This window comes from Mesoplodon bidens (genome assembly GCF_964165515.1).
Source record: "Mesoplodon bidens genome assembly, chromosome: X".
Taxonomy (NCBI): Eukaryota; Metazoa; Chordata; class Mammalia; order Artiodactyla; family Ziphiidae; genus Mesoplodon; species Mesoplodon bidens.
The window spans coordinates 28,526,928-28,550,024 of record NC_138163.1 but is presented as its reverse complement, the minus strand read 5'-3'; the positions used below and the strand labels follow the sequence as shown (position 1 = coordinate 28,550,024).

The window sequence follows — 23,097 nt, the reverse complement described above, 5'->3', positions numbered from 1 at the left end:
TTCAAATGAAAGTAATGTGGGCTCTGAAGTCTTTCTCTAGCAACAGAGTACATGGTAGGTGCTCAAATAATGTAAATAGAATTGATATATGAAAAGAAATTCCAACAGTAGCGTCATGACCGGAATATCCCTGTACTCTCTCATTTCACATTCATCAAATGAATGCAAAGATAGATGGCTTGAAAGACAAATGGACAGACAGATGGATAAGAGAGAGAGAGTGCGAGAGAGTGAGCATGTGAGCACCGATGATGTTCCTAGCGTCTTTGACAAAGCTGAAGTCTCTAAAAGTTGACTGCTTTGAAGTGGATAACACTCACATGGTTATATATATTTATTTGATAAATATTTTGGAAACATTTAAAATTTTATGGACCACTTTTTGAAAGGCTTTGAAAAATAATTTCCTTAACAAACTTATTCTAATTTCATTAGTCTAACTGTTCTTAAAATTTTTGTTCCACTAATTTCATGAGTTATTACGCTGGAAAACAGTACTGGGTAACATCCTAGAAGTTCCCTGTTGCTAGATCTTTTTAGATCCTTGATGTGACAAACTGGCTTTGTTTTCAAAAACCAAATATCTTTTTTTTTTTTTTTTTTTTTGCCGTATGTGGGCCTCTCACTGCTGTGGCCTCCCCCGTTGCGGAGCACAGGCTCCGGACACGCAGGCCCAGCAGCCATGGCTCACGGGCCCAGCCGCTCCGCGGCATGTGGGATCTTCCCAGACCGGGGCACGAACCCGTGTCCCCTGCATCGGCAGGCGGACTCCCAACCACTGCGCCACCAGGGAAGCCCAAAAACCAAATATCTTGAATGGCAGTTTTGACTGGCAGTGTACATGTTTAACTCACCTCACCATATGATTTATAAAGGCTTTGTTACAGTTTGTTTTGTATCTGCAAAAATTACAGTGGATATATATTGGAAAGTGGCTTGCAAAATCTTTTATTTTGGAACGACACTCAATGCACTTGGGAACTCCCCAACGACACCTTATGGAGACAGAAAAAAATATATTGTAAAACAAAAAAATAAGGTAGAGGCTTATTAATGTTTTATTAATTGAAGCCAAGGTGTTTAAATTAAATCTTTAAATAGAAACTTATAATTTGAAAATTTGCTTGGAAACAACAAGCTAGAATAAGTAAAAAAAGTCTAATACCAGTTAATGTTTCCTTGGAATAAAAAGGATCACGTTAACAATTCAACTATCACAAGATATAAGAATAAAATATAAGATTAGTGTAAAGGATGACAATTATACAATAAACTCAGTAATTCAAGTTCAGTTCAGCAGTTGTAAAAAGTACCTTTTTATTATTTTCTTGGCCTTCATGCCAGATAAGTGATTATCATGTAAATGTGCATATCTAGTGATATGCTAAGCTATATTTAAATAACCTTTCATATTTAATATTAGATTAGGATTGTATATCAGGAATAGAAGATATTACCTTAAGTTCTTCAAAGCTATGCCGATTTTATTCTTCCTTTTGCGCTCTTCCTTTTGCTTGCAATAATGGGTTTTTGCTTTATATTGAAATGCACCTCCACCTTGCTTACTTGCAGTGGATGTAGTTGCACGAGTGCTTCTTGTATTATATGTACTTTCATGAGCTTTTGTAGGATTTTCAGCAGTTTTACTTGTAGACACTGAAGGTGAGACCTGACAAGAAGAAGTGCTTGGAGTACACCTGGAAGATGTAGTTGATAGACTTGAACCAAGAGGTCCAGCTGAAGCTCGAATAGTAACCTATAAAAATGAAGGCAATATATATTTTTAGAAAATTAAGCATCACATTAATATTAAAAAGATCAAACATTATGCAGGCCATAATTGGTTTTTGACAAGGATGCCAAAACAATTCAGTGAGGGAAACAATAGTATTGTCAACAAATGGTGCTGGGACAACTGGATATCTACATGCAAAAGAATGAATTTGGACCCCTACCTCATACTAAATACAAAAATTAACTCAAAATGTATCAAAGACCAGACTGTAAGAGCTAAAACTATAAAACTCTTAGAAGAAAACATAGGAGTAAATCCTCATGACCTTGGGTTAGGCAATGATTTCTTAAATATGATACTGAAAGCACAAGCAACCAAAGAAAGAATAAATGGACTTGGTAAAAATTAAAACTTTTGTGCTTCGAAGGACACTATTAAGAAAGTTAAAAGATAACCACAGAATGAGAGAAAATATCTGCAAATCATATCTCTAATAAGGGACTTGTATACAGAATATATAAAGAACTCTTACAACTCAATTAAAAGACAAATAACCCAATTAACAAATGGGCAAATGATCTGAATAGACATTTCTTCAAAGAAGATATACACATGAAATAAGCCCATGAAAAGATGCTCAACATCATTAGTCATTAAGGAAATGCAAATCAAAACTCCAGTAATGTATCACCTCAGACCAACTAAATGACTATAATGAAAAAGACAGGTAGCAGCACGTGTTGACAGGATGTGGAGAAACTGCAGCCCTCATATATTGCTGGTGGGAATGTACAGTGGTGCAGTTGCTTTGGAAAACAGTTTGGCAGTTCTTCAAAATGTTAAACATAAGAGTTATAATATAATCCTAGGTGTTCCACTCCTAGCAATTCCACTCAAGAGAAATGTACACACAAAAACTTGTACATGAATTTTCATGAGAGCATTATTCATTACAGCCAAAAAGTGGAAACAACCCAAATGCTCATCAACTTATGAGTGAATAAATAAAATATGGTATATCCATACAATGGAACAATATTCAGCCATAAAAAGAATAAAGTACTGATACACAAGTACTAATACAGCCTTAAAAAGGAACAAAGTACTGATACAAGCTACAATATGGATGAACCTCAGAAACATTATGCTAAGTGAAAGAAACCAGTCATAAAAGACCACATATTGTATGATTCCATTTGTATGAAATGTCCAGAATAGGAAAACCCACAGGGATGGAAAACAGATTAAAGTTTGCCTGTTGCTGGTGGAGAGGAAATTGGGAGTGACTACTAATGGATATGGGGTCTCTTTAGGGGGTGATAAAATGTTCTAAAATAGATTGTAGTGATGTTTTCACAACTCTGTGAATATGCTAAAAACCACTGAATTGTATACTTTAAATGGGTGAATCATATGGTATATGAATTACATGTCAATAAAGCTGTTACCAAAAAAAAATCACTGCAATACAAAAAGTTAAACATCAGAGTATAAACTACAATCAGGTAAGTCTCGCACTTATTCTAAATGGTCATACCAATTAAATGAAATTTACCTCAGTATTTATTTACTATTGTAATACTAGTTTTGTACTGACAGCATTTATATGTTAACACAGATAGTAATGGGTCAGAAGAGCACATTCTATGGCTATTTTATGCTCTGATATAACTAAATAGCTTTGGCAAATATAGAGGTCAAAATTTAAATCTCAAATTCTGAAATAACTCTGGAAAGGCATGCATTAATCTTTGGTAACTATAAGACAGATCTCCAGAATCACTGTTAACACCTGAAACTTATATAATATTGTACATCAACTATACCTCAATTAAAAACAATAATGCACACCCCCAAAAAACCCAGACCTCCAGTAAATGTGACCTTCTCTCTCTGGGGGTTCTTTGGGCAAAGGTTACTGTGGAGGTTACATCAATTCATCATACAGCATGGAGAATTTAATAATATTCAGAATTTTCTTAGAGGGAACTAATATAAAATTTCTCATTTAATATGCAGAAAAAGAAATGTTTGATTATACCCATTGGTTGATAATGAAAAACAGTCACCTATATAGTTGGTATCATACAAAAAGCACTGAACTAGGAGTCAAAAGACCTGAGGTTAAATTTCAGTACTACCTCTTCCTAGCCATGTGACCTCGAGTAAGTAACTTATCCTCTCTAAGCCTCATCTGTAATATGGGAATAATACCTGCCTTCTCTACCTCACTGGTTTGCTACAGGGATTAAATAATAGAATGTATGAAAAAGCACATGGAAAGCTTAATTCTGAAGTGCTAACAAGACATTTAGTATCATTTATTAATAATATCATAATTATATTATAGTATACTAATTATTACTATTATTATTAATAAGGGAAGATACAAGAGAGGATTGCACTGCTTATGTTAGTATTCTGCATGTCTTGTTCCAGCATGGAATGAATGGACTACAGGGAAGGATACTGGATAGCTTCTCTCCCTCTAGAGCTTCAGAGCATTTTTTATATTATTTTAATGAACTCAAATAGCAGACATAATCACATCAAAGTTTAGTACTCAAACATAAGTACTAAATGTTTGGGAATTATTTCACTTTGGATTGTGCATCCCTCTACTGGAGCAAATAGTCAAAAGCTGACTTTACATAAAAGAAGTCAAAGAAGACAGATGTACGTAAGGCAGAAGGAAAATGAAATTTGTAGTCAGATGTGTGTTTGCTCACTTAACAGTGCAATGCTCATTAAGAGAATTTGCTTCTCGAAGAGGTGACTCAGTAATACCAACTTCAACAAACTACAGCATTCAAGGCATTATGACAGATGTTGGAGACACAAAGATAAAACATGATTCCTCACCAGCTGAAGCAGACATGTACACTGCCAACTGAAAAAGCTCAAAAACAGACTATAGAATATTTTTTTAAGTTAAGTACTTTTTAAAATTAATTAATTAATTATTTTTGTGTGTGTGCTGCATTGGGTCTTTGCTGCTGTATGGGCTTTCTCTAGTTGTGGCGAGTGGGGGCTACTCTTCATTGCGGTGCGTGGGCTTCTCATTGCGGTGGCTTCTCTTGTTGTGGAGCACGGGCTCTTAGGTGTGTGGGCTTCAGTAATTGTGGCTCGTGGGCTCTAGAGCGTGGGGTCAGTAGCTGTGGCACATAGGCTTAGCTGCTCCGCGGCATGTGGGATCTTCCTGGACCAGGGCTTGAACCCGTGTCTGCTGCATTGGCAGGTGGATTCTTAACCACTGTGCCACCAGAGAAGTCCCCAGACTATAGAATATTGAAACAATACAATGATTCAGTCTACAGTTAATATAGTTGCACTCACTGCAAAGGAATATGCTCCAATATAGCACATTTCAATCACCTCAAAAAACAATGGACAGGGCTTCCCTGGTGGCGCAGTGGTTGAGAATCTATCTGCCTGCCAGTGCAGGGGACACGGGTTTGAGCCCTGGTCTGGGAAGATCCCACATGCCGCGGAGCAACTGGGCCCGTGAGCCACAGCTACTGAGCCTGCGCGTCTGGAGCCTGTGCTCCGCAACAAGAGAGGCCGCGACAGTGAGAGGCCGTGCACCGCGATGTAGAGTGGCCCCCACTCGCTGCAACTAGAGAAAGCCCTCGCACAGAAATGAAGACCCAACACGGCCAAATAAATAAATAAATAAATAAATTTTAAAAAATGGATAAAAAATTTTCTTTCCAAGCATAAGAATGATAAAACCTACAATTAAAATTTTTATGACAACCAGAAGTCAATTTTTAATATTATATTGAATAAATAAAAACAGGCAGGGATTTATTTCTATTATCATACAATGTTAAAACACAACATATTTAAAACTCACTTGTGTACCAGGAGGCAATCCTTGTAGCTCCTTAGGCTTTATAAATGTCCGATGCTGGGTCCTGTGATCCAGTTTCTCTTTGTAGGTCAAAAATTGTAGTCTGCATTTTGTACAACGATGAACTCCTTTATTCTGTTTACAATAAATATTAGAAATAACATTAGAAAATAATTTCTACCACCACAAATCCCGAGACCTGAAATTGCTCTTAATTCTAATAGCTAAAGAATTTTAAAACCAGAATTTTACCACATCCTATCATAAATAATTCCAAAGTATTTCATTTTTTACAAGTATTTCTTGCATTAGTATTTGAGTTTCAAAAGTATTTATCATACAGGCAATCAATATGATAATTATATCAATTAGATTACAATGGGACAAGTCCTATACTACTTGTAGTGTGAGTTTATTTAATTATTAATTTGAAGTATAAACTATTCAAACATATGATACCATGAAAATGAGCTATATTATACTTTTATTCTTGGAAATATCAAATCATTTTTGTTATTTCCATTTGTTTCACAAGTTGGTAACATAAATTGAACTTTCTAAAACCAAACAAATTTAACCAGACACTCCCAAGAAAGTTATGTTATAGAAATGGTTGTATATGTCAGTGTTTGTCCAACAGAACTTTAAACAGTGATGATAATGTGCTATACTGCACTGCCTGATGTGGTATCCACTGCCACATGTGGTTATTGAGTGCCTGAAATGTGGCAAGTGCAACAGAGAAATCGATTTTAAAATTTCATTTAATTTTAATTTTAAATTAATTTAAATTTAAATAGACGCATGTGGCTAGTGACTGATATTGGATGGCATGGTTACAGAAGCATAAATCAGAACAACTGATCTGAATTTACTATTTGAGAACCCCTTGACTATGTTCCTTCTGAAACCTGGTCATATTATTATTTTACCAATAGGAAACAGGACCGAAGAGAGATGTAAGGCACTTGCTCATAGCTAGTTAGTGTTCTTTCTACTACATATTAGCAACTGCAGTTTTTTTGTATATGCTGTCATCAATTAAAACATGTATTGTACATTCATCTGTAAATTTGGAACAACGTACAAATATAAAAATGTTTTCTCTAAAGCTGTATCTTCACAGGTTCATCACTATTTGCATTTAAAACACAAATAAACATTTAGGAAAAATCAAATGAGGTAACATACATTAAAGTACCTAGCCATTACTGGTGCACAGCAGGCATTTGATAAATAAAAATTCCTTACAAAGTTCAAAGCAATAGGTAAATATAATGTACTTGCATTACTATTTTAGTTTCATCTTAAGAAGTATGGTTAATTGGATCATATCATAGGTACAGCCAACATAAACAGATTCACCTATATGTACTCAAGAGAGGGGAAGAGGGGGAAAAAAAACTCAGTCAAGAAGCTGATAGCAAGGTAACATGACAGAAAGTTCCCCAGATATAGGTCCCAGAAATCTCTTCTCTACCTGTACCTATATCTCATCCAGTTCCATGACTTTAAATAGTATTCATCCAACTGCCTACTCAACATCACTACTTGATATCTAACACGCACTTCAAATCAACATGGACAAAATTAAACTCTAGATTTTCCCCCATCCACCCTTAAAAAAATTTGTTCCTCCCCTAGTCTTCCCAATATCTCAATATATGGGAACATCATTCTTAAAGCTGCTCAGGACGAAAGAACTTGGTCACTCTTAACTCTTTCTCTCACACCCCACTGATAAAACCTTTCAGCTCTACCTTCAAAAGCATAATCTTTCCACTTGTCATCACCTCCGACCACTGCCACCAGATGAGTCCAAGACACTCACCCGCACTCTCACAATAGCCTCCTACCTTCTTGTTTCCACCCTTTCCTCCTAACAGTCTATTCTCTCCATAGCAGCCAGAATAATCTCTCACATGCCTAAACACTCCAATGGCTTCCCGTAACACTCCAAAATCCTGACTCTGGCTTAGAAGGCCATATACTATCTTCCCCGCATTCTATTGCTACAACCTCATTTCCTACTACTCTTCCTCCCACTTGTTTACCATGCTCCAGCCACACTGGCCTCCTTGTTGCTTCTTGAACATCTAGATATATGCTCACCCTGCCTACTTACTGTTCCCTCTGCCTGGAACATTCGCTCCCAGATAGCCACATGGCTTAATCCCTTATTTCCTCTGGAGAGACTTATTTGACCACCCTGCATAAAAAAAACAGAAGCTACTCTTTCACCTCCTAAGCCCTGGCGTCCCCTATCCTCATGTATTTCCTCCCTATGGTACTTATTCCCAGCTGCCATACAGATACATTCAGACATAATACATATTCTCATTCTCTCTCCCCCCTGCCACCATAATGCAAATTCCAGAGGGCACAAACTTTGTTTTGCTCACTTCTGTAAAACAGCCCCTGGCATATATTAAACAGTAAATAAATATCTGTTTAATAACCAGTAAGGCAGGCAGCAAGAGACTGACAGAGAGTGCACATGAGAAGCAAGCACAATTAAACTAGTTCAAAATGTCTGCCATTCCATTCAATGAGCATTTGCCCAGAGCCCTGAGATGGGGACATTAACCTACTATTCCCTTAGATGGACTCAAGTCTTTCATCTCTCTCTTATGCATGTATACCTGTGATGTGCTGAGAATAATACAGTACGTTTTTTAAATAACATGATGTTCAACCAAAAAAATGGTGACCTATTCCAAGGATAGAGAAAAAAATTGTGTTGAACTTTTTGACAAGGATACTATATCTTTTGGGTGATTTGAGGGATTTCAAGGCTAATTCTGACTCTCTGTAATATCTGCCTTTAGACCTAATGTCAGTGAAGAATGACTCTGTGGTAAAAGCTTGGGCCCTAGGTCAATTTTTGGCTCTGACAACTATTAGAGAATGTGACACTGGGCAAGGTAACTTACTTTCTATAAAGTTTGTTTCCTTATCTATGAAATGGAAATGATCGCATACCTGCTTTGCAGAGTGGTTGTAAGGATCAGACAAGATAATGCAAGTAAAAGCACTGGTGGCTGTTGTACAGCAAGTGATTAGTATATGTTAACTGCTTGTTATTACTATAAAGATCTAATGAGGCTATTTAACACATCTGAAATCCTTCATCCTTTCTTAAAAGTTGTACAAACTATACTGTTAGCTCTGAAATCACTCAATACATAATAATCTATTCTTGTAAGGAAAAGGTTACAACCAAAGTCTTTTTAAAAAAGAATAAAATGAGCCACAGACTCAACAATTCTTATGGTCTAAAATTGCCCTAATATCATCTCAATTACAAGCTTATAATCTTGCTCAGCTATGTTTTTTGAGTCTTTTGTGAACAATTACATACAAACTGAGAGTCTTTCCTCTATTGATTGCTGACTGCCTACCTCTTAAGTACTCCAAACTTACAAAAAAAATTGGGCACCCATGGTGTGTCAGTAGTCCCAAGACTACTCTCCAGTTTGATGATTCAGTAGAAGGACTTATAGGGCTTAAAAGCTGTTACACTCACAGCTATGATTTATTACAGTGACAGGATACAGAACAGGATTAATAAAGGAAAAAAGTGCATTGGGTGAAGTCTGGAGGATACTGGCACCAGTTTCCAAGTGCCCTCTCCCAGTGGAGGTGCATAGGACATGCTCATAAATCCCTCAGCAACTAACTGCAGCAACAGGTATGAAGTTTTTTGGTTTTGTTTTGTTTTGTGTTGTTTTATTTTGTTTTCCAGGGAAGCTCTATTTGAGTCTAAGAGCCCAGGTTTTTCATGGGGTTCAGTCACCAAATCTTCAGACTCCAGAAGAAAAGCAGGCATTCACCATAATCATATTTTTGCACAAGATCTAGAAAAGCTGGTACCACATGGCTCAAGGTTCCAGGCGTGTAAAACACTCATCAATTAATAACAAAGGCTCAGTTTCCAGAATTAGCCAAGGGCTAGTTATGCAAGTGGACTCTTCTGAAAATGTGCATATATGAGCAACTCAGACCTGCTGGGTTAACGCTTTCCTATGTATGTGGCAAGTTAAGACATACAGCTCACGGTATGAAGAGTGACTACAGATCAGGTTAAACCATTTAGGAGACACAGTCCACATAGCAAGCCCATCTGTCTCTTTCTTACCTTTCTAAGCATCTATTACTCCCTCCACATCTATACCTCACTCTGGAGCTTAGTAAAGCACAAGAGAAAGAATTACATTAAAAGCTTCATAATAAAATAGAGCTACTGCTTTATATCTCGTTCTTTCTTTTAAAATCAAAGGTCAAAAGATGAAATAGAGAGCCTCAAGATCAGTGTTTCAAAAACTCTATTCCTCAAGAAATGTTAATATGTATTGTGCAAATAAAGGATTCAATGGTCAAATAAATTTTGGGAACAACATATACAATATCACTTGCTTGGAGATTTATGATCTTTTAAGCATTTTTTAGCATGTTAAAAGCTCTGAAAAATCCTATTAAAATAAACAAAAAACTATTCATTTTGTAAGGGCAGCCATTTACTGAATTTCTTTTTCCAGGAACAATTTTAGAGTAGAACATCTATTTGACATCTGATGGAACATGGGGGAAACTCTAGAATAGAAAGATTTTGCCAGAGTTTAACAGTGAGGTGACATACCAGGATAAAAAAATAAGCATGTTGCCATAACACAGGTGATCTTGAATGCATTTGGATATTCTATATTTATGATTTTTTCCAATTAACAACTATGAGTTGATTTCATGATTATCTAATGACTGGAACTGAAAGCAATGTTAGCACAAGTGCTGAATAAAATGGCCATGATAACGCATTCAATAATAAGGAAATATAATAAGCTGATCAGTGAGGAGGCAAAACCTGATTACATAATCAGATTCAGTAAATTCATTGACTTCTGATTTTGGCAAATGTATGACTGCTCTTTCAAGCACTCAAGAATAGACTCACTGTTTTATCAAGTTTTCAGCCCAAAGAAAGGATGATCTAATTGTGTCAGGAAAAGAACCAGCAAGCATAAAATGAAAATTCAAGGGAAAGGTGCAAGCACTAGTACTGATATTCCAGAAATTACAAAATCAGAACTGGTAAAAGTTATCTAAGAAACAAGTTATAACCTAAACACTGTTCTCTGGCATAGTTCACGTTATCTAGAAATGTGTCATTGCTGTTTCCTTTGTCATTGGCTGCTACAAGAGACCATCCTGGATCACTGATGACAACCACATGTCTTCTCATAATAAAAAGTGGGCTAGGGAATTCCCTGGAGGGCCAGTGGTTAGGACTCTGCACTTCCACTGCAGGGGCCCCTGGTTTGATCCCTGGTCAGGGAACTGGGATTCACAAGCGGTGGGGCAAAAAAAAAAAAAAAAAAAAAAAAGGTGGACTAGAAAGTGGAGATAAAGTTTGAAGAGAAAGAGGAAAACAGAAGATTGTGAATCCTCAATCTTATCTTCCTTAGTTCAAACTTATCATTTCCCCTGCTCTTTAAAATCATTCCCATTCTCACCACTCTTAAACCCTTGAAACGTCCAATGTAAATATTCCACTCATCTTTCCTCTTCCCCTCCACACTAGGCTCCTATTGGTACCTACCTTTCAGAATTTTTACTATTCATGAGCCTCATCATCACCAGGAAGCAGACAAGGAAAAGAAGTGGAAGTTTCACAAGTATTTCAGCATAAATTATAAATTAATGGTGTCATTTGGAACAACTTTGCTTTCCTTCTAGAACAAATCTAACCAATGTTCTAAGTTTATATATATAACCTTTTCACTAAGACAAAATGAACAAATACGAATTGCTAAATCTCACCTGATGCTTCATGTAATGATTCATGTAGGGGGCTGCCGTTTTACTAACTTTGAGGCAAAATGGACACAGCAAGTTCTTAGTATTTTCATGGGATGCTCTAAAATGAGTTTCTACATCAGAAAATGTTGATGATCTAAACTGGCAAACCTAGAAATATAAAGATTTAATTTAACTTGAAAATTTATAACCAATATGCAATTATATCAAAGTAGCAACAATAAGTCATTTGTTTATAGAGTAACATGATGTACTACTAATTCAGCTCTGCTGCCTATACAACCAAGGATCCTGATACTGCAAGTAATACAGATAATTTCTGAAGCAGAAAAGTTGTCTTTCAAAGTTTAGGGATATATTCCTAAACATCAGTAGACTCCCTTCTTTTCAGATCTACTATCCCCCATCCCCATCCTGACTTGAATTTTCAGTCTGACACCTCTTGACCTATAAAGTTTTTCCTGTTACATCAAATGAGGATTCTCTTCTTTGGATTTTAAATAGCATCCAGGCTATAACAGAAGCAATTTATCTTTATCTTGCTGTCTTACTGGGAACCACTTGAAATTCTGGAAAAATACTGGCCCCAAAGCTTTTAGTTGAGTTCCCCATAACTAACAGTATTTCCTATTTCTCTAACACGTCTATATTCTTTCCTACAGTGTAAGAAAGTCAATATGTTTGTCTTTCTGCAGCAGGGCTTTTTGTTTGTCTAGTAGAGGGGTCAGCAAACTATGGCCCACAGGTCAAATCCAACCCACCACCCACACATACATGAGTTAAACCAAGAGTTTCAACTATTGAAGAGGGTCTTCATCTTTATTTAAAAAAACTCAAAAGAACAATACTATTTCACAGCATGTGAAAATTAAACACCTAAATACACAATAAAATGTGTGTGTACCTGGCAAACATATGGCATTTCACCGGGTTTATGAGTGGCTTTCATATGTTGTAAAAGAAAATGTTCTGTTTCAAATGATAATTCACAGATTTTACAAACAGCTGAAATGGAAAAAAAAAAACATTACATCATTTTAAGGATATAAATCAAAGATTCAGTTTGCACATCCATAACAACAGCAACAACAAGTAATAATAATAATAATAATAATAATAATAATAATAATAATAATAATAATAATAATAATAGTGGTGATGGTGGTTCCAACAATTCTACTGTGGTTAACTTTGTAACGCTGTTCTAAGGACTTTACTTAGTATTAGCTTGTTTCATTCTCATACCATCACTGACAGCTGTACTGTTAATTTTTATCCCCATTTTTCAGATGAGGAACCTGAGGCACAGAAAGATTAATTAACTTGACTGACATCTCACAGCTGTATTAAGAGGCAGAGCTGGGATTTGAATCCAAGCTAACTCCAGACTCTGTGATTTTAACTATCACTGCAGTTACTTTTCTTATTAGAGTGTAAATGAAGACCATTAATTTTATATTTGCAAACCAGGGAATCTGAGTTTTATAATTTACTTCCTACATACAATGCATAAGTTATGCCAACAAAGTTTCAATTTACAAGAGGGACTTCAATTTTAGTAAGTAATTTTATTGAAAAGTTTATACAAGTTAAAATATGCTTTCAACTTTGCCCCCAAATTACAAAATCTATTTCTTAATTCTTATTTTTCCATCAGAATTCTTAAGGATTCCTCATAGGGTAGATAATCAAAATCATTAATGTTCAGGATTTTAATAAAATTGTGACTTACTAGAAAACTCATAGAAAGTGTGTGTCTTCTCAACGTGACACTGCAGCTGGAATGGTGTGGGATACGGACGGTAGCAGTGCTGGCAGGTGGGGTAGGTTTCCAAGCTCTCAGTGTTCTGCTTCTCAAGTTCCAAATGATGTTTCACGTGGTTCATAAACCTATAGATGATTGTTAACAGGTGCAAATATTCAAATTTATAACCAAAGACAAATCTCACAAATAAGTATCTGAACCTAAATGTTAAAAATGCAGTTGTATTACTCAAAATAACACCTCCAAAGCCATACAGTCCTCTGGAAAAGTGTGCAATTCAAATGATCACTTTCATTAAGTGCATCAGCGAACATTCTTCTTTGCATCTTTGTTTTAAAATAATCCATTAATATAGTTAATACGAAATACTGCTAATTTGCTTCCTCACCATTATTTCAGATTAAAATTTTTTTGTAAAGAAAAACAGCAGGCTTCTTTTCCATACATGAAATACTATTTACATTTTAAAATAAAATACTTAAAGGAAACTCTACCACCAAGAGCAGCTACAGAATCATGAGAGAAATCTTTTGACGGCCTTGTGATATACAATAGCTTTCAGCTGCTTAAAAGACAAATTGTTAGTATTTTTATTTGTTTCTTGGTTTCTACATGCATGTAATAGCAATTTTAATACCTGTAATTACAAGAATCTTTTGTTTTATTTAATGATACAGGTTTACTGTTAGCACAAACAGTTCATTTTAACTCGCAGACTGTGCCCTTTGTAGCACAGTCCATTTTTCAGTTCTACATTCTGCTATGTCAGATTCCCTAAAAGGCTTCTTATGAGAAGAACTATGACCTTTAATGGCAGTGAGTACAATATAAAAAGGCATATCTATTTCAAACGGCTTACTGAAATGTTTTACTGAATTTCAAAGTAAAGTTATTTAATCAAAATTACAATCTCAAGTCTGGGTCAAGTATTAATAGCTAGTCACTATGAGTCCGTAAAGGAAATAATCTTGAAATGAAGTAATAATGTCAGCAACCTAGGCAGCAATTATTACAGAGGTTTTAACATTTATCTCTTCACACCTCCAAAATACCACTTCTCTTTAAGAGCTGCTTATGGTACACTTTGAAATATCTTTTTCCCTCCTTTCATTTTTACATCATCTCTATTAAAATCTATTTAAAAATCCCAGTCTTGCCTAAATATTTACATATAAAGGTCATGAGTTAGGTGTTTTTTGGCATTATTTTATTTTTATTGAGATATAATTGATACATACCACTGTACAAGTTTAAGGTATGTATCGATTTGATAATTTATACATTGCAATATGATTACCACAGTAGCATAAACTAACACCTTTATCACATCAGATAATTATTTCTTTTTTTATGGTAGGAATCATTAAGATTTAGTCTCTTAGCAACTTTGAAGTTTATAACACAGCATTGTTGTCTATAACCATTATGCTCTGCATTAGATCTCCAGGACTTATTTATCTATAAAAAGTGGCAAGTTTGTACCCCTAAATAACGTATCCCCAATTCCCCCATCCCTGGTAAGTATTGTTCTACTCTGTTTTTATGAGTCACTGAGTTGTTTTTTTGTGTGTTTTTTTTGTTTTTTGCAGTACGTGCGCCTCTCACTGTTGTGGCCTCTCCCGTTGCAGAGCACAGGCTCCGGATGCGCAGGCTCAATGGCCATGGCTCACGGGCTCACCCGCTCCGTGGCATGTGGTATCCTCCCGGACCGGGGCACGAACCTGTGTCCCCTGCATCGGCAGGCGGACTCTCAACCACTGCGCCACCAGGGAAGCCCTGAGTCACAGAGTTTTATCGTAACATTGTTTCAGTGTTATATCGCAAATAACAATTTCTCTTCTGTTAAGCTACTGGGACCATTAGCAATTGATGGCTGGTAGGGCTTGATAAAAGGAGGTAATGAAGTGTGAAAACTCATATGAATAAGTGAAAGGTCTTTGAAAACTATAAAACGCTACCATAAATGTAGCATTCACAATTGTTTTAGGCTTATATTACAGTGTATTTCAGTGTTTTTCTATGTACTTCATTTTGGACCCAAGAATTCACCAGAAAAAATAAATGCTGAGCTTAGAAACGACCTACCTATAGAATGTTTAAGAATGCTACTTATAAATGATGGTTTTCAAGGGTAAATATTTTTAAAAGTTTATAAGCGTGTATGTGTCACAATATAGGTACAGACAGAGATATACATATATGTATCTCACCTAAGGGAAGTGCATTGATATCTGCAGTTTACTCTGAAAAGTATAAAAAACTCAGATGGGTCTATGGATAAATAGATATGTAGTAATGCAAGTAGAGTAAAATATTAATGGTAGAATTGAGGTGGTAAATATATAGAGATGTTCACTGTAAAATTTTCTCAACTTTGCTATTTGAAATTTTTTATAACAAAATATTGGAAAAACAATGTCAGGCTATATAGCCAATTAAAAAATACCAATCAATATATCTCATTACCTTGTTCTTGTTATATTTCACTTAGGATGATAGATATGTAATATGTCATATAACTCAAAGACTGCAAAGTATAAGTTCCTAAAATTTGAAGCATACATGTATAACTCCTCAGAATTCCATTGAGAATTAAATCTCTACTTTGAAAATGTGTTAAACTATAAAATCAAAGCAGACATGTTGCATAGAACTGGTACTTCTGGGCTTCCCTGGTGGCACAGTGGTTAAGAATCTGCCTGCCAATGCAGGGGACACGGGTTCGAGTCCTGGCCTAGGAAGATCCCACATGCCATGGAGCAACTAGGCCCATGTGCCCCAACTACTGAGCCGGCGCTCTAGAGCCCGCGAGCCACAACTACTGAGCCCATGTGCCACAACCACTGAAGCCCGTGCGCCTAGAGCCGGTGCTCTGCAACAAGAGAAGCCACCGCAATGAGAAGCCCACGCACCGCAACAAAGAGCAGACCCCGCTCGCCGCAACTAGAGAAAGCCCGCGTGCAGCAAAAAAAACCCAACACAGCCAAAAATAAATAATAAATTTTAAAAAAAAGAACTGGTACTTCTCTAAAGAAGATTTAAAAAATCACTTTTTCTGTAAGGAAAATGTACTAAAATTATAAATATGAATTGTAAAAGAGAACATTAAATAAGACAAACATGGAGGAGGTAAAATTGGATAAAGTGGTTCTTCTTGTGACAGGAAAAATAAGATTCACAAGCAGTTAAAAAATAAAAATATCTCATGGAAATTCCTAGTTCAATGATACAGAGAAAGAATGATTTTCCCCTAGCTTAAAATAAATTTTGTCCTTTCTTAAGCTATCTGAAAGAAATACAACTAAAGTGGATCCAAGTGTCAAACTCCTAAAAATACAAAAGATAAAAGCTTTTCATCATGAAAATCTGCCTTTATTCTTAGTAGAAAGTTAAAATTGCTTATCTGGGATGGCACAGAAAAAGAAATACAATATTTACATCTGTAGCATCCCAATTTTCCAATAGAAACAGAAATAAGTATTTACATACCTAACATTATTTTTAAGAACTTTCAAGCAACTGAAGCATTTATATGTTGTATAAGTCTTCTCTTCCACATCAGCAGCTCCTTCATGTCTTCCATAGTAAAAGTCACTAACTAACATAATCAATTTTCCATTCTCTGCATCATTTTTATCTTCAATACAGGAAAGTTGTACTTTAAGCATTTCCAAAAATTCATTTACCATGTCTGGACAACAACGCTGAAAGATAAAAAATATATAAGCCTTATTTATATTTCTTTTAAAAATTAGACACAAAAAAATGATTCTGTGTTTATAACTAGGGCCAGCTCATGTGGAAAGACAGTCTCACATAGTTTTAATCACAAACAATAAATTAAAGCTACATTTTAGAAAAAGTCTGTCACTTTCTCCAGGTGCAGAAGTATATATAACATGCTATGATTTGTATATATTAATAGATGGAAAATAAGAACATTCACGTGTGCCTGTATATGCAGAAAGGAAATCAAAGAAGATACAAAACAAGTTAATAAAAAATGATTCCTTTGTGAGTTGTATTGAAAACTAGGCAAACAGGAGTTGGGGTGAGATTTTTTCACTGTATTCCTTCTTATACTTTTTGAATCATGTGACTATAATTACCCCCAAATAAAATAAACTAAAGATAACTAACAAACTCATTCCTTTCTTTTCTCTATCTATGATGCAAAACATAAAAACATCACTTGATTGTGTATCTCTACACAATATTACATAAATAGGAAACCTGAAAGCACTGTAGAAGTTACTTCTTACTTTTAAAACGAAAGCCCAAAGTCCAGTTAACAGAAGTCACACTCAGGGAGATGGAAATAGTGATAGATCAAATACAGTTTTGCCCAAGAATAAAGAGACTGTAATTGGAATTCCAGGATGCTCCTTTTCTTTCTACATTTTTTTGTAAAATGCTGAATTTCAATGAAAAAATTGCCAATCTTTGAAATAGTGAGCAATAACTTTTACTAAATAGTTTTCTTTACCTTGCATTCTTCTCATCCCTTCTTTCCTGCATATATTCTACACGACCTTTTTTCTTGCCTCCTTCCCCCCTTCCTGCCATTTATACTGGGCATACAAAAAGAATACGGACTATCTTTCCAAAGACACAAAGGACACTGTAGTATCTACTAAAATATTTTAAAATATTTTCATTAGTACTGTGAAAATTACCTAAAACCTAATTTCAAGAGCTTCTTACACCAATATAAATCTAGAATTAATTTATAACAACTACACATACTATATTCTGGATTGAGTTAAAACTATCATTTCATATGAAATGCTCCACCATTAGGAGTTTATGTCTAAGTGCTAAAAATTAAAATGCAAGGCTAAGATTTTCATTGAGTAATGTGACATGCATATATCACCATGGACAAAAAATAACGTAAAAAAAAGGAATTAAGTTACATGAAAGATTAAGCACCTAATAAAATGCCTGCTTTACAAGAAGTTTGAAGAATGGCATGACCTAGTCAATAAAATATTCTGATTAATATATTATTTCATTAAAAATTAAAATATAATATGAAGTGTTTGTAAACTTAGTTTTAATAATTTAATGATTGGGGGGCTTCCCTGGTGGCGCAGTGGTTAAGAGTCTGCCTGCCGATGCAGGGAACACGGGTTCGTGCCCGGGTCTGGGAAGATCCCACATGCCGTGGAGCGGCTGGGCCCGTGAGCCATGGCCACTGAGCCTGCGCGTCCAGAGCCTGTGCTCCACAACGGGAGAGGCCACAACAGTGAGAGGCCCACATACCACAAAAATAAATAAATAAATAAATAAATAAAATAATTTAATGATTGGGAAGGATTTTTAAATCTCTTATCAAGTTAATCATTATGAGTATCAATTTTTACTTAAGTTATATGAAAACACCAATGAGAAGATTTCTTATCTAAACATCTGGATAAACTAGCATTTACTATATATCAATCCTTAGTATTTTAATATTAATATTTTCAGAGATTTGTGAATATTTTTAAAAATCAAATTTTGAAGTTTTACCTTCATGTGATATTTCAAAGGATCCAAAAGATTGAACTGAACATTGCACTTTGGACAAGATCTTAGTAAAGGTGCTGCAGTTCTATAGAGACTTGGTGAGGTATTTGTACCTAAAATAAATTAAGGAGTTTCATGAGTCAAATTCTCCTTTTTTAACCTTAAACCCAACCAGTAATAACAGTTTTAAACTTCATCACAATTTATGTATAAATAATACAATTTCTTTTTTATATGCCAGATTCATATTTACCTTTTGATACCAAGATATGGGAGGATGTCACTGAAGGAGAGTGCTTTAAAGACAATGAAGCACAAGGATTTCTGTCAGAAACTCTTTCGCTGGTCTTTGGCTTTTCTGGATTAACACTGATTACTTCAGAAATAGAAGAACATTCTATTATACGCGGAGTTTCATCTAGACCTACAATGATTAAAATAGTGGAAAAGATATTTGAAATTGTTTTAGTATAGAATATTGCTTACAAATGCTACTAAAATGGCCTTACATATAGAATTAAGTGAGAATACTTTGGAGATAAAGGTAATATAATTTAATTACCATATCATACAACTGACAATAAAGAATGACCAAAATTTATATGATCATTAGGTAGAAAGAAACTGCACAAATAACCATTATTATGGACTACAGTTTGAACAATTCATGAAATAAACTTTTTATGCAAGAAAATTCTAAAGATGCTTTCAAATTAATATATAAATAGGTATCATGAAAGAAGTCAGACCAAAAAATCCCAAGCACCCCCTCCCAAAAAAAAGGCAGCAGAGAGAATACTCTAAAAGCTCAGTTCCAAAAAATGAATTTCTCTTCAGATGCTTAAATGCATTTGAGCTTGTAAACAAAAACAATTTATATTCTAATCTAAAAATTTAGAGAAACTCCTTAAGATACTTTAAAAACAATCCTAAGATATCTAATGGAAAACCAAGTTGGTTCTTTTCCCACTTAACAACCTTATGGGTAGTTTAAATTATCTATTTAATTCCTAAATGCAAAGTAGAAACAACTAATCTTAAATATCTTGAATGACAATACCTCACTTATTCATATGAAAAGGTCTGGAGTCAGTATGATGGCTTTCAAACTATGTTCCCCTGAGCCTAATGGTTCTGCTTTAGGGAATTCAGTGGGCATGTCAGATAGAGAAATTCTCATTTTACTTTAAAAAAAAATGAGACGTTTACATAAAATTCTGTTTGAATAGAGATTTCATTGCTAAAAATAGTTTTGAGTTTGAAAACCATCACCTTAAAGGCTAAAGAATTATGCAATTCAGGGTATTTGCAAGAGAAGTGGGGCTATTTAGGCTATAACCAGACCCAGAAAAAGTCCCTTTTGAAAATAACACACAACTGTACTTTGTGATAAAGATTCTAAAACTGCACATGTTTTAATGCTCCCAACTGTATACTAATAGGAGAAGCAGAATAGATATATGCCAGGAAAATAAGAGTATTACACCAGTGGGCTCCTCTGTCAAATCTGCGTTTCATTCTTTGAGATAACACAGAAATGATTTTTTTCCATCTTCAAGCACATGATTACTGACAGCTATATTGCAGACACTTAGGACTGATTTCTGTGTAATCACACTAACATTCTTCCCAGTTGCTTAGGTTAACTGAACAACCAATGAGTGCTGGTATTTTGGACTAGGCAACTAGTTATCTAATAGGCTGTTTTATATATAATTTTTTAAGCATGCATAAATCTCCAAGTTAAATAAAACCACTCTGAGCTCAATAGTTTTAAATTCTGATTCTTCAACTTATTTATCTGTGTTGCCTTTGGCTTGTGCTGTTCGCTATCCTCAAGTGCCAATAAAAATCCCATTCTCCTCCTTCAAAATCAAGTTCAAATCCAGCCGTCTCCAAGATCCTATGATCATCCTAGACAGGAGTCCATTAATCATGCTTCTGAACATATAGTGCATATTATTATTCATAATTATCATGCTAACAATGTTTATTGTCAAGTCTTTTAAAGCTTTAATGAATTTTTCACTTCTCACTTATCTCATTTGAGCCTCAAAAAAGCCCTGAGATAAACAGAGCAAGAATCAAAATTATACAGCTAGGGCTTCCCTGGTGGCGCAGTTGTTGAGAGTCTGCCTGCCGATGCAGGGGATGCGGGTTCATGCCCCGGTCCAGGAAGATCCTGCATGCCGCGGAGTGGCTGGGCCAGTGGGCCATGGCTGCTGGGCCTGCGCGTCTGGGGCCTGGGCTCCGCAGCGGGAGAGGCTGCAACAGTGAGAGGCCCACGTGCTGCAAAAAAAAAAAAAAAATATATAGCTAAATGGCTGATTTCAGGTCTAGAAAATGAATGCATTACGTGAGAAAAATAAAAATATCTATTTTAATAATATGAGAAAATTGAGGTGTAAAGAGGTTAGGTGATTTAATAAAGGCTACAGAAATATTTAGAATAGAGGCTCAAGCCTATATCTTCCTAATCAACTATAACCCTATTTACCATCACGGCAAAGTTCCACTCTTTGCAGTATAACAACTCAGAGAGAGAGAGAGTGGAAGCTTCAAGAATTCAGATTTTTTCTATGAATAAAGACTGTGCGCATTATAAAATCAGATTTCAGACATCTATTTCATCTTCTTATTTATTTTGGTTCTTGGTTATTTTACTCACTAGATAAGTGGCGCCTAGGTAAGTGATTATCAAACCAAGTATTATCAAGGGAAAATGTTTTTGGCACACATATTACTATAAATTTCTATTTTGGTTTTGTAAATATATAATAATTTGTTAGTAAACAATTTAAATATTCACAAAAAATTTTTGTGTACCTTTCTCCAGTTAGTGAAATACATCAAATTTGCTAACATAGAAACAATAATTGCTTTGATAACAGGGAATTTTTCAACTAGATGAAACTCCTTCATGGCATACTATTTCAGGTTAATGAAGAACTTTGTTATGGTATACAATCAAAGAATTGTAATTCTTCAATTGGAAATTTTCATTATTCCTTCAATGGATATTTACTGAGTAGTTACTATGTGCAAATCACTTATTTCTTTAGTATTGCCATTTTGTACTACTAGCCTATAACCATATTTAACTATCACATCTACGACATTAATTTCGATAGAAAGACTCTAGCCTATTAAGAAATCAACTATAGCCATGCATTTTTTTCTCATACTAATTACCAAGTAATTAATACTTTTTTTTTAAACCATAGTATTAGGGTATCAGGGGACTTCCCTAACTCACAGAAATTATATTAAGATTTTTCAGTGCATGGCTGGCTCCAAGTGAGAATGAGCTCAAAGAATATGTTAGCCAACTTAATAAAAAGAAATAAAATATTCTATCATTAAATACGATTTTATATAAAATCACCCAAGAAAGACATTCAGGAATGATTAGCTTCCATTTTACAATATATGAAAAACATAGCATGAAGATACAGGCCTCAAAATAGAAATCCATCGTATATATATATTCATCAAGTCTCTTTTTATTATATTTATAAAAACTGCCAAACCACACCTTCTACATAAACTGGTGATCCACCTTGGCATGGTGGTATTGTATCCTGGATCAAGTCGAACACTAGATCTGAAGAATCATCCAAATCACCTTGTGATGGATTCTTTGTAAAATCCTGTAATAAGTTATAATTATTTTGTTTTACAAAGTTTTATAAAGGTAAATTTAACTGTATGTCAATACTATAAAGATAACCTTAATGATTCAATTACTAATAAGTTATAAAACACAAAGATATTTATTACTTGCTGTCAAAATCAGCATCTACTAGGTAAAGGGTGCATGAGAACTCTGGATTATTTTTGTAATTTTTCTGAAGATCTAAAGTTAGTTTTAAATGAACAGTTAACATTTAAAAATAATGATAATATTACTAGCAAAGTAAAGGTTATATTTTGGTATAACTTTTCTGCAAGGAAATTTTGGGAGTATCTATCAAGGGCTTTAAATCCAAGTTTGAGAGCCAGTGGTCTGGGTAAAGGCTGTCATTTTAGAAATGAAGAAAGTGAGGCCCACAGAGGTTGTGACAATGCTCTACTTAGGAACAAAGACAGAATCAGCATTCAAGTCTCATTTTCAATCCAGGTTTCTTGGACCATTAATCCAGGGCTCATATTATGATTGATAATAATTTCGGAATACAGATATAGGTTTGCCAAAATTGAATTTTTTGCTTCAAAGCTCAAATTTTATCATTGGCAAGAATATTATCAGTTTTCTTCCATGATAGGCATGTTTTGTATATGTCTGAGTACTGAAAAACTGTGTGTGGCAGACAGACTCTAAAGGTGGCCCCCATAATTTCCTCCTGATATTTACACTTGTATAATCTCCCCTTGAGTGTGGGCGGGACCTGTGATTGCTTCTAACCAAGAGAGTATAGC

General features: G+C 35.0%; 1 protein-coding gene across 2 annotated transcripts in view; it reads right to left on the bottom strand.

The window, feature by feature from the left end:
- Window positions 1–23,097, bottom strand: part of ZNF280C (zinc finger protein 280C) — a 59,687-nt gene that overhangs the window by 9,609 nt on the left and 26,981 nt on the right. For both annotated transcript variants that reach the window (XM_081221261.1, XM_081221260.1), the window contains exons 7-16: window positions 22,214–22,328; window positions 18,932–19,102; window positions 18,682–18,791; window positions 16,657–16,871; window positions 13,135–13,292; window positions 12,307–12,407; window positions 11,406–11,552; window positions 5,592–5,723; window positions 1,458–1,756; window positions 855–995 (exon numbers count right to left, since the gene is read on the bottom strand). In XM_081221261.1, coding sequence (XP_081077387.1) covers window positions 855–995; window positions 1,458–1,756; window positions 5,592–5,723; window positions 11,406–11,552; window positions 12,307–12,407; window positions 13,135–13,292; window positions 16,657–16,871; window positions 18,682–18,791; window positions 18,932–19,102; window positions 22,214–22,328 — 1,589 coding nt within the window. The remainder of the gene's footprint in view (window positions 1–854; window positions 996–1,457; window positions 1,757–5,591; window positions 5,724–11,405; window positions 11,553–12,306; window positions 12,408–13,134; window positions 13,293–16,656; window positions 16,872–18,681; window positions 18,792–18,931; window positions 19,103–22,213; window positions 22,329–23,097) is intronic.